The 12,500-nt window shown below is 44.7% G+C and overlaps 1 protein-coding gene across 6 annotated transcripts in view; it reads left to right on the forward strand.

Annotated features, from left to right (window-relative positions):
* Window positions 1–12,500, forward strand: part of pde2a (phosphodiesterase 2A) — a 172,528-nt gene that overhangs the window by 144,937 nt on the left and 15,091 nt on the right. For all 6 annotated transcript variants that reach the window (XM_027016822.3, XM_081699590.1, XM_081699591.1 and 3 more), the window contains 7 exons: window positions 2,056–2,115; window positions 3,235–3,385; window positions 6,430–6,482; window positions 9,215–9,289; window positions 9,386–9,427; window positions 9,820–9,888; window positions 11,870–12,000. In XM_027016822.3, coding sequence (XP_026872623.2) covers window positions 2,056–2,115; window positions 3,235–3,385; window positions 6,430–6,482; window positions 9,215–9,289; window positions 9,386–9,427; window positions 9,820–9,888; window positions 11,870–12,000 — 581 coding nt within the window. The remainder of the gene's footprint in view (window positions 1–2,055; window positions 2,116–3,234; window positions 3,386–6,429; window positions 6,483–9,214; window positions 9,290–9,385; window positions 9,428–9,819; window positions 9,889–11,869; window positions 12,001–12,500) is intronic.

Genomic DNA, 12,500 nt, shown 5'->3' on the forward strand with positions numbered 1-12,500 from the left:
AAGCGATCTCAACAATAAAACTGAGATCGCGCACAAATTATATTTTCAATGATCTGTAATTTAATTTGGTTAGTAATTAAAGTGTCACGGGTGAAGAACATGCAGACAAAGAGAAAGAAAGAGAAGTGAACGCGAGCCTCCAACTGAAGCATTTAATTAAATGAATGCAACCGAAACTGAACATAAAAGCACACTAATGTGAACAAAAGAGCATCGTAACATCGATGACCGACATCGCGCATACGAACTAAACAGGTTTAAATAACAAAACAAAATCACATCATAACCCCCAGGTGGTGTGGCTACTGATGTCCAACACACACTCAGGGAGGCGTGGACAAACATAAAAAAAGACATTTGACAAGGCAAACAAGGGAATAATATTTATGGCATTTAGCTGACACTTTTATCCAAACTTAAGGTTAAGGGCTCTGACGCTTTAAATGCTGCAGTTCCCGGTGTGTCAAAAAAGACGTGCGAGGGTAAACCCAGGTGAGCTAGTTTTGGTGTGTGTAACGCATGTCATGCAGTTAACACTACGGATGTAAGACATTTCCATTTCAACCTGTCACCATTCCCGCCAGCAAAATGGCTCCAGCCGTTCAGGGGCTCATCCCAGATGCAGCGCAACAATTCCGGCGTGCCAAAGCATTCTCTGAGTTTTCTGATTAAATATTCTCTGCCCTTAAACTCCTGGCACACCTGCGTTCCAGCGGGCGGCGGGAGACGCGGGATTCCTTGATGCTCCGTGCTGGAGCAAAAAATTAGCAAATACGCAGTGAGGCCGCAATGAGGGATCACAGCCCACAGCACGAAAGTCCTGGGTCAAAGCACGCAGAGACAGACTCACACACATCCTCTGACTCTGCCTGTCTTGCCTTGTGTGTGTGTGCCATACACACACACATTCTGTCGGTGTAGGATTCAAGAGAACAAATCTCAAAGTATTTAAAATATATGTATAGCGTTAGAGTCTTATATGAAGCATTCAGGAAACTTTCATTTAAGACAACGAGAACAGAAACATACTTTGTTCAAAACTAGCCAACATGGCTCTTCATTCCTAGGTCAGAATTGCCTAATATTCCAATGAGATTGCATGATTGACAGCCTGCTCGAGCACAACTGCATGCAATGGGGGGGAGAATGTAGCATGTGTAGCCAGGAACCTACCCATGATTAAACAGATGCAAATCATTCGGAAGTTGAGGTGGCAGGTAAACCACAGACGGAATGGTGAGTTTGTATGTCCCCTGTCAGGCCACAAAGGAAACTCCAGGGTTAGACACACATGGGTAGCTGAGTGAATAGTTGCATAGAACTCGCTGAACAAAATTGACTCCCTCCCTACAGTCAATGCAATGAGTCAATGCTGTGAGTTTTCCTATAGTTAATTCTGATCTAACGCCTGATCGTATAAGATGCAGTCTTGATGTCAGCGGGACGCCATGATTTGTGTGAGACCGTATGATCTATAAAATCAAAGTTATGTCTTCATAGAATCTGTCGCTTCAAGACAGACCGATAAATCATGTTGATCCATGAGTGCCAGCATTAAAGCCACCGTTTCAGTTTGACAAAATGCCAAAACGCAAAGATACAAATTATATTGGAAATCTGTCAAAGGCATGCACTCGCTAGCTGGGTCTCTCAGATTCACTGTGTGTGTAGGAGGGGCTTGCTGACTGCTGACAGGAAAGCTTATGTAAGGTTTACCCAACGTAATACCCATTTTCCCTCCGAAGGGGAGATGTTCTGGTGAAATAAGTGAGGCATCTGGTGGACTTTGGACTGGGTTTCAGAGGACAAACTTTGTAAATTCTGCGCTAAAAGGGACAGATTAACCCAATTAGACCGAAAACACAGAGGGTCCAGGACTGTGTGCGTGCGTGTGTGTGTGTAGTTGATGGTGCCTACAGTATGAAAATATGTTACTAAAACATCACTCAGATCACCAGCCTTTCAAGATTCAGAGTAAAGTAACTGACCTAAAAAGAGTGTGTGAAGAGACAGAAAAACTCATTCCTTCTCATCTTCACTTCGGTATCTCGACAGGTTTGCTGCCAAAAGCTGACAGATCAGGATGAGCAGAATCTTAATCTTCTGGAGAAGCACGTAAGACTCACACACACATGCGTGCGTACACACACATGCATGCACGCACGCGCACACACACACACACACACACAAAAGCAGCAGTTGGAGGATATGGCTTTTCTTATTTCCTGCACTGTTGTTTATAAGACCGTCTAGCAAAGTGAATTCTGGTCAGCTGGAACAGTTCCTCTCACGTCTAGGTAGCCACCACAGATTAGCCAGCATGCTAACAGCCAAAGGACCACACACAGACACCACTGAAGCATTTGATTTTTCTTTCTTTTTTTTTTTTTAGTAAATGAATGGACACACACTCAGACCACGCACACTCACGCAAGCTTCCGAAAGTAGAGCAACCTTCCCCTTTTCTAGTGTGTTTGCTGGTATGTGTATGGCCCTCAGTATTGTGAAGCTTGTTCTGTCAGAGCTACAGTAATGTGCAGTGAATTGTTATCAGTGGGCTGTTGAGTGCTGTAGTGTTTTTCAGAAAGGTGTGTTATAATCGGTGTGTGTGTGTGTTGTTCAGAGATTTGATGGTTCTGAAGCAGCAGGGTGGCAGGCCAGGAGGGGAACGCTTTAGTGACGAGGATTGCGTAAATGTGTGTGTTTGTGTGTATCGCCCAGCCTTGGCTTTGTTTGAAGTCTCTTTCCTCAGAGTTGCGCCTCACAAGAGCTCAGCTAGTTCCCCATAGTACCACAGGACACCCTAATAGAAGATATTGCATGCAGAGAGCGAGAGAGAAAAGAAACACAAACTGGGTGATCTCATGAGAGAGAGAGAGAGAGAGAGAGAGAGAGAGAGAGAGAGGGAGAGGGAGGAATGACCTTTCTAGAGAAAATAACAAAGACAAAGTAAAGAAACCCCAGGGAATGAGATGAAGGCTGTTTGGAAAACAGTTTGGATGACAAAAACCAGCACCATAAGGGCTGTTTTACCCAAAGTGAGTTTGATAGCCAGTCATTTCCCTTCTCATTTGGATGTGTGACTGAATCCATAGCAGGCCCGTTTGAATACATTAGTAATAATGTCTAGCTGAGATATAACCGCACGTGCGGGAGCTGGTGTGTTAATGTCTTCTTTCTGAACAGACCTCTATATTCTGCTTGACATTCACATTTTCCTTGTGTCCCTGCTAGCTTGCCGTAGCCTGTAAAAGAGTCTGGGCAATACAGAGGTCTTCAGACCGGCCGACAGCCCAATCCAGTGATGTAGCTCTCAGAGTCAACACCACCACCACGAAGGAAAGAGACTATAGAGAATTGGACCGCAAGATCCTGCAGCTCTGTGGTATGAAATACACACACACATACACACACACACACAGAGAGAGAGAGAGAGAGAGAGAGAGAGAGAGAGAGAGAGAGAGAAACCACAGACCCAAAACATAACCAAAACTCTGTGGTACATAAATACCCAATACACAAACACATACACACTCTTACGATCTCGATTATAGCCATCATATGGCATAATGTATTCAGATCTATTACCACAGCTAAAGCTTTATGGTAAAACACACACCAATAAACACAATTAGTCACAATGTTACATTGCTTTTAGTCACAAACATTCAAAATCCGGCATGTTGGAGACAGTGGCCCAGTTAAAACGCACGCTTTACGCCTGTCATCGTTTGTGTCAACAAGCGGCCTTCTAGCTGGAATTATCTGCTGATAAAAGCAGTGTGTGCCGTATGGACAGTCTCACATGTAGTCCGTGTAACTGCACAGGATTTCCAACAAAGTTCTAAGCAGCACAGTTATAGTTGAATTTTTTTTTATTTGTTCAGTTACTTGTAGCCTCTTGAAATAAAGGCACCATGCGTATAAATGGCACTTATCCCTATACGTGTCAGCCAACAGAGCTGAAAGAACCCTCCAATTAAACACCCATCATTAAAGCTCCACTTGTGCACTTTAACCTCATCATCGCTGTGAGAACAACTTTTAACACAAAGGTTACATTTAATAACATTATGAATATTAGGATATTAATATTAAGCAATGGCAAACTTTAGCATAAATAAATTATACCTAATGTTAACAAAATATTTAAAACCTTTGGCATGTCGCAGATTCATGGAAGCCCTTGTGTTCATCATAGCCAATTACCAGGTTGGCAGCAGTAAAGTCTAATATAAGTGTTAATTACTTATATTATATAACTTATGGTTTGGTAACGCTGGAGTTCGTTAACTGACACTGTAAATAATGTTAATAAAGGAAACCGTAATGTAAATTGTTAGTATCACTGTGTCATTTCAAATCCTATTTATGAGGATACTGAAAACAAACGACTGTATCACTGTCCCAATTACTATACAGATAGCACTGTACTGGGTCAGTTCTGTCTCTTTACGGGAGCTCCTTTGACTGGCAGTTAGGTGGTGCCTGAACTCTCCGTTAACTTTCGGAAGGCTCTTACTTCTTCCGCTTGCTCCCTAAACAAATTAGCCGTGCGCCATCCCCTCACAGACCGGCCCGACGCGCCCCTCGACTCCGGAGTAAACAGATTTGGAATAACCTGGGCGGCCGCGTTCCGCTCACTGGAAAGTTTGGCGGTATGTCACCTCTGTATGGACCGGCTTCACGTGGCGTGCTTGATTTCTGCCTGTCTCGCAGTCCTTCTAGAGCTCTCGAGCTTTGGAAGCAGCCATCCTGATCCCGAGCCGTGGCATGTGCCGGCTCTCGAAGACCTGGGCCTGATGCTTTTCCTGGGTTATGTGGGAACTGATTACGGGCCCAGTGAAGCCCGTGGGGTTTTGTCCCCAGCTTTGGCCTTGCGGGCTTTCTAACCGAGAGCTCTTCTGTCTTCCCCCGGTTCTCCTCTCTCGTGAAAAACTGTGGAACTAAACAGTATAGCATTATGTACTACAGTAGTATAGTATACTATGCTCTACATATTATAGTATAGCCTAGTATAACACAGTTTATTATAGCATAACATAGTACATAGTACTACAGTATAACTCAGTATAGCTGTGCAGCACAGTAGAGTGTGTACTGTAGATGATCTTACTTGCTTGATCCAACTTCCTAATAAATCGGAGTTAAATTATGCATTAGGCACAATCGAGATGGCCCATTTAGACTGTAATGACACATGAGCACTGTTATTATTGTTATTATTATTATTATATTGTTTTTATTATTTTAGCCTATTTTAATTTCTGCTATTTTGTTATGTTGCCTAGCATTAATTGTCAGCTAAATATAACATTAGTGTGCAATAATAACATTCAGTATTTGAAGCGAATATGCGGTCAACCTGAGCTGTTTTTTTTAACAATGATAACAATGCAAAAGTTTTATGCCATTGTTATTGGGGAATTGTGGTTAACTGACAGTCTGGAAGGATACACCAGACTTTGGATTTGTTCTAGGCTATGTTCGAAGGATCTTTCAGAATGAGAAAGTTAAGAAATGCGTCCTACCCAGACTGCGCTGTAAACTTGAAGATATGACTTTAAAGACTCCTGGACTATAATATGTTAGAAGATCACTCGAGTAACATCTGGCCAGTGTGATGATGATGAAGTCTGATCACGCATTTGGTCTTTCAGCACATTATCCCAGTGTACATTATGTTAATAGGCTGGAGGGAGAGCTCCAGGGTGTCATGTGTTCAATTCAAAACACAAAACAAAGAATACATCACAGTCCAAAAGAACATGGCTGTAGGCCAAATCAAACAACTTATGTTAAAAAAAGACATCTTAAGCTAATGTAAGACAAGCATGCACACTCATAGACATGTATGCACGCGCGCACACACACACACACACACACACACACACACACAACTCTACTAATTTTGTGGAGTCTCTAAGCATCTGCTTTGTTTCAGAGTTGCAGCAATGACAGCTCATCCTTATTTTCTCACACACACGCACGCACGCACACACACACACACACACACACACACACATACACGCACACACACACACACACACGCACACACACACACACACACACACACGCACACACACACACACACACACACACACACACACACACACACACGCACGCACGCACACTCCAGCACGAGCTATATCATGTATCACTGACAAGCAGATATACCAAATCTGGAGCTTTTAGATGCTAACACCTTTATCTGTGTTTGTATTTGCAATATATTCCATCACAGCTTAGACTTTGGTACAGCTGTGCTCTGCATTTGGGATTGTAAGGTTCCTTCACTAGGACTGTAGAGTCAGAAGCTCAGTATTGTGTGTCACATTGGACACACTCACATTTTACTGTTATGTGAGCATGCTTGTGATCCTTTGCTTAGGTCTGATCTGTAATCGTTCTGTTTATTATTATGTGCAGGAGAGCTGTATGATCTGGATGCTGCATCGCTTCAGCTTAAAGTCATCCACTATGTGAGTCATACAGACAAACGCACGCTCACATGCACACGCGCAAGTGCGCCGAGTCACGTGCCGACACATGTACTCATTAGAAGAAGTGTCAGCTACATCATAAAGCGCACATTCATGCACACACTAACATACCATAAAAATAAATGCAGAACTCTTCACAGAGTGTACACACATTCATGCTCGCATATACGCCACTCGCACACACACACACACACACACACACACACACACACACACACACACTCATGAAGGCACTCTACCATGAGAGGTGTCCTTGGTTAGAGAAGCACATTATTGTAGAATTGATCTGTTCTCTCTCTCTCTTTATCTCTCTCTCTCTCTCTCTCTCGCTCTCTCTCTCTCTCTCTCTCTCTCTCTCTCTCTCTCTCCCCTTCTCTCTCTCTCTCTCTCTCTCTTTATTTTTGTGAGCGAGGCTGTATGCTCTCCTCTCCAGACTCTTGTGTGGTTGTGTATGGGAGAGTGTAAATATATATTTTATTTATGAGCAGTAGAGAGGTGAGACTTATTAAACCCAAATGGTCATGCATCTCAAGGGCATTCCTCAGCTTTGAAGACATAAGGAGAGCCCAGAGATTACTTTTCAAAAGACTGATATCACAGCCATTATCTCAGACAAATAATTAACCACAGAGGATTACTGAGTCTCCGCCTCCAGAAGCAGTCACGAATGACTTAACCCTTCATCTAGCACTAATGGCTTTCAGAAATTGATAGCGAAGAATTTTCGACGTTTCATAATGTGTGTGTGTGTGTGTGTATGTGTGCGTGTGGGCATGCGTGTGAATGTTTTTGTTGTATAGATTTGAAGGTTGCGTGTGTCATCTTCAGTCGGTTCTGTTGGCTGTTCGTGCAGAACTCTTGGCAGAATGTGTCCTCGCTATCAGAGAGACAAAGCAGGGAGACAGCTCCCACCCTCCCAATGTAGGATCTGGGAGAGTGAGACAGTAGGACTCATGAGGGTGAGACAGTAGGACTCATGAGGGTGAGACAGTAGAACTTATGAGGGTGAGACAGTAGGACTCATGAGGGTGAGACAGTCGGTGCACGTTCTCCAGACATGAATGAAACTCGTGTCTGGAAACCAAACAGAAAGCACAAACCACACACACACACTCACACACACACAAACACACACACACACACTCTCACACACAAACACACACACTCTCACACACAAACACACACACACAGACTTACACACACTCACACTCACACACACTCAATCACGCTCCATGGTGAATAGAGAAGTGTGTGATAGTGTTTGGGTGTAGAAAGAGTTTTGATGTGTGTGAGTTTGTGTTATGTCATGTGTGTGTGTGTGTGTGAGTTTGTGTGTGAGTGTGTGTGTGTGTATGTATTCTGATCAGTATTCTACATTTCCTTGCTCTTGTGTCCCAGGGTCAGCATTAGCATAAAAACCTTATCAGTGTTTACACAGATTCCTACCTCATATCAAAGCTGGAAAGCACTAACACAAAACTCCCTCCCTCTCTCTCTCTCTCTCTCTCTCTCTCTCTCTCTCTCTCTCTCTCTCTCTCTCTCTCTCTCACTTTCTCTCTCTCTCTCTCCATCTCTCAACTCCTTTCCATAGTGCAAGCAACACACACAGACACACACACACACACACACACACACACACACACACACAGTATATGCAGTCTCCTTCCACAAAGTGCATGTCAGTGTTGAATCATTGATCTTAATCTGATCTCTGCTGTTGAACAGTGGCGCATGAAGCCATCTCCTAACTGTAATATGCTCTAAGGCGATAACACCAGTGCGTTGTGCCTGTTTAGTCACACACCGCGTCTGTCACAAGCATTCAACCTGCCTTGCCCAAATAATGAGGGTTTTTATGAGTTACTGACTTGAAACATGATTGTTTAGCCACTTTCTGTCACAATGGATCACTGCAGTCCAATTTCTTCTTTGTCACTCTGTCTCTCTCTCTCTCTCTCTCTCTCTCTTTCTCTCTCTGTCTGTCTGTCTGCCTCTCTGTCTGTCTGTCTCTTTGTCTCTGTCTCTCTCTCTGTCTGTCTGCCTCTGTGTCTCTTTCTGTCTGTCTCTCTCTCTCTGTCTGTCTGTCTGTCTGCCTGCCTCTCTGTCTGTCTCTCTCTCTCTCTCTCTCTCTCTCTCTCTCTCTCTCTGTCTTCTGTTTTGTTTAGGTGAGCCCTGATTTCCCAGCATGGATGATTTATTTAAGTCCTCCATGTTTTGATCCATTTCCTCTTGTCTGAGTTTGTGTTTCTCCTTTTGCTCTGTTTCCTATATTTTTCCTCCCCTCCGAGTGAGTTTGTATCAGTTCCTGCTGTAAATCCTTTATGTCTAAACCATTGGACTCAGTAGTGATTGGATTTCATTTGTTAATGCAGCCTTGCTGGACTTGGAGACTGTGTGGGTGGGCGTGAGTGTGTGTGTGTGCATGTCTGTGTGAGTAGTTTCTCATTTTAGACATCTTCAAATTGCTTTAATGTTGGTATGTTTATACACACATACACACACTCATGTGATCTGATGTCAAAGCAACTGCAGTACAACAAACCTTGTAGCATAATTTAATACCTGGGCCACTAAAACTAAACAGCCACAGAAACTGAACTTTGGTATGGTACCTCCTTTCATATGGAGGGATAGACTGATGGATGGAGGGATGGACTTTCTGGTGCAGTGAAGGAATAATGATGGACGGATTTATGTTTTCTGTCTTTCAGCTGCAGAAAGAGACTCAGTCTCAGTGCTGCTGTCTTCTACTAGTGTCAGAAGACAACCATCAGCTCTTCTGCCAGGTGAACGTGAACACACACAAACACACACACACACACACACACACACACACACACACACACACACACACACACACTAATTTCTTTGTGTATACACAGGTAGTGGGAGATAAAGTTCTGGAAGAGGAGATCAGCTTTCCTGTAAGTTGTCGTTTTTTTATGTATTCATTTTTCCTGCAAACCTACAAATGAAATGTGCCGCCCTGTATAATGAAGCACATGCACACTAAAGTAGCTATAGCTGTTTCCAGTGTTCTCCCCCTGTGGTGCATGTCTTCTCCCGCCGTGTGTCTAACCTCACGCGTCTAACCACCGCAGACGCACCCAGCGGGACGAGCCAGTCTCTCCATCAGCGCATTCCTCTCTCCCTGTGACCTCTGTGCACTCTCGCATTCCATCTGGGCCTCGTTAATTGTTTGCTTCAATCAGTGTGTCCTTTGATCGTTTCCTTAAACGAGGCGTTTGTTTCTTTCTAGTGTCTTCCTTTCTGAACTTGTTTTTGTTTTTCGCTGTTGTTTGCTCTCTTCCTCTAGCTGATGTTCGGCCGCTTTGGGCAGGTGGTGGAGAAAAAGAAACCCATCACCTTACAGGACATTAGCCAGGTAACACACACACACACACACACACACACACACACGGAGGTGGCGGGGTCCAGACCTTGTTATCCTCCCTGTTTCTGGTCTAATAGCATGTGCTTACCCTCCTGACTATGTCCAGTCACCTCTCCAACCGTCCAACGACAACTCCAAGTACAATCATCACACTCGCACATACAGAGAGAGCAAGACAGAGAGAGAGAGAGAGAGAGAGAGAGAGAGGGTGAGAAGGTGAGAGAAATGGACAGAGAAGAACAGAGGAACAGAGAGAACGGGGACAGAGAGAGAGAGAGAGAAAGAGTCAGGGAAAGAGGGGTCAGAGAGGAAGAGAGGGAGATGGAGAGAGTGAATAAGAAGGACAGAGAGAGAGGAAGAAGGTAAACGTAGAAAGTCCAGTGAGGTATACAGATTGTGATGGCTTGGGTTGAATAAACCAAAATGGCCCAGAGTGACATTCATGGCAAATTACTTTATAAATGAGCAGATCTGGCAGAGGCAAGCACTTCCGTGTTCCTCGTCACGGCAACAACAGCCCAAGGTGCACTGCAACATGGATGGATCACCTTACCTCACCTCATGTCACCTCACGTCACCTCACATCACCTTACCTCAGCTTACTTCACCTTACCTCACCTCAAGGTGCTTCCTCAGAGGCATTCCCTTCCATGCGGCACGTCTCCTCTGCCACGCAAATCCAGAAGAGGAGGAATTCTGTTTTGGGATTAATCACTGACTGTGCACAAACTGGGTTTCAGCCCGCCAAACATGCCTCTGACTCGGACTGCCGTGTGCACCCTTCGTTCGCACGCCACGTGAAAGCTCATCTGTTGTCGGAATCCGGGTCTCTGCTCATCCTTAAGCAACTCCTCGTTCCTCCACCTGTGAAATGACTCGGCGTGTTTCTTCAGCCAGAAATCTCCAGGACCGTATGCAGAAAGAATCATCCTGCATATATGAGTGGAGATGAAGATCTCTAGAAATCTTCTAAATATGAACTCTGGTCTGCCAACGGAAAAGCCAAGTTTAGTTACATAACAGTACTGAAAAATAATGGCTGCCAGGGATAGCAGATTGGTATGGAAAAGCTTTCAGAACATTAACATTGCTCAACGTTGCTATTCAAGCTGCTTGCCACCCACAGACGAGGACCCTCATCCACCAGATAAGCCTTACCAGTGTTTTGTTTGCCTTTTTGCTTGGAAAGGATGCAGTATTTTCCAAACCACACCGCTGCAGAGGAAGAGATGACAGCTACCTTCAAAAGGTCAAGCAAAGGAAATCCTGGACCTGGATCACCCTGAACCTGCTGCTGGTCCATTATTTCCATCTACACGCCCATCCGTGTGTGGATGTGTTAACGCATCTCCCAAATGGTGCTCAGGTCCCGTAAGATTTTCTGAGGTGAAACATCGTTCCAAGGTGAAACCAAGGCAGACCAGCGTTGTTACCGGACACCTGAAGATAGGAAGCAGGCTGTCGGGCGGAAGCAGCCAAAGCCCCCTCGCGCTGTCACTGAGCGCGGGAGCTCCTCCGGGCCGTGTTCCCTGTCCGCTCCTCTTCCCACTCTGTGCAGCAGGTCCGTTAAGTTGGAGCAGCTTTGTCAAGGTCCTCGGATGTGCTGACAACACCAGTGCTATTGGGCCTCACCAGCGCTACTTGCGCCTGTTGGCAGCACTTGAACTTCGCTGTCCCGACGATATGCACGAGGATGGGCCGAATCCAAAGAAAAACCAGCACTGCTGTGTGGTATTAAACAACGATCCATTTAGAATCTGGCACCAAATCCAAGAATCTCTGGGTTTGTGTCAGCTGTGACACTTTTGTTTCGAAGTTTTTAAATGGGTGTGAGCATATTGATTGATTTGTAAGCTATAGTTTGTAAATATCTATCTATCTATCTGTCTGTCTGTCTGTCTGTCTGTCTGTCTGTCTGTCTGTCTGTCTATCTCTCTCTCTCTCTCTCTCTCTCTCTCGCTCTCTCTCTCAGGAGGAGCAGCGGCAACTGAGTAGCATGTTGGGGTTCGAGGCTCACTCTATGCTGTGTGTACCCGTGGTCAGCCAGGCCACCGCCCAGGTGGTGGCGTTGGCGTGCGCCTTCAACAAGAAAGGAGGACAGAAGTAAGTGTGCATCTGCGCCGTCCGGTGCTGCCACTCTGTAGCTTTTATCCAGGCCACCCTCCAAACTCTCAGCAGCATGGCACAGACGTTTAAAGCTTTAAAGTATGGGATATGTTTTCAGAATGCTTCGGCTCAACTATCTTTAACATCCCGATAGCTATGAGCTCTGAGGGTTAAAAAAGACTCTCCGTGTAATTAGCAATTGCAAACTCTGTATTACTAATCCAAAAACATCTCCGTAAGGTGACGTCCATCCTGTCTGCCAGTTATGAAGCATGAAGTAGTGTGGGCTAAGATATTTTGTGTCAGTATCGCAAGTGTATCAGCAACATTTAGCCATATTTTGGGGTCATTTTAGTAATTCTGGTTAAACTCACAAAGACAATCACTTCAATAGGCTTTAGGTCACGCAGTTCCAATCGTTTGTCAGAGAATATGGTGGCTAGAAACAAGGTGGCGTTGGTCAACATTTTAGCGTGGGGTTTACAGTCAGACACGTG

This window comes from Electrophorus electricus, chromosome 17 (genome assembly GCF_041902795.1).
Source record: "Electrophorus electricus isolate QZ-2024a chromosome 17, ASM4190279v1, whole genome shotgun sequence".
In the NCBI taxonomy this organism is placed as follows: domain Eukaryota; kingdom Metazoa; phylum Chordata; class Actinopteri; order Gymnotiformes; family Gymnotidae; genus Electrophorus; species Electrophorus electricus.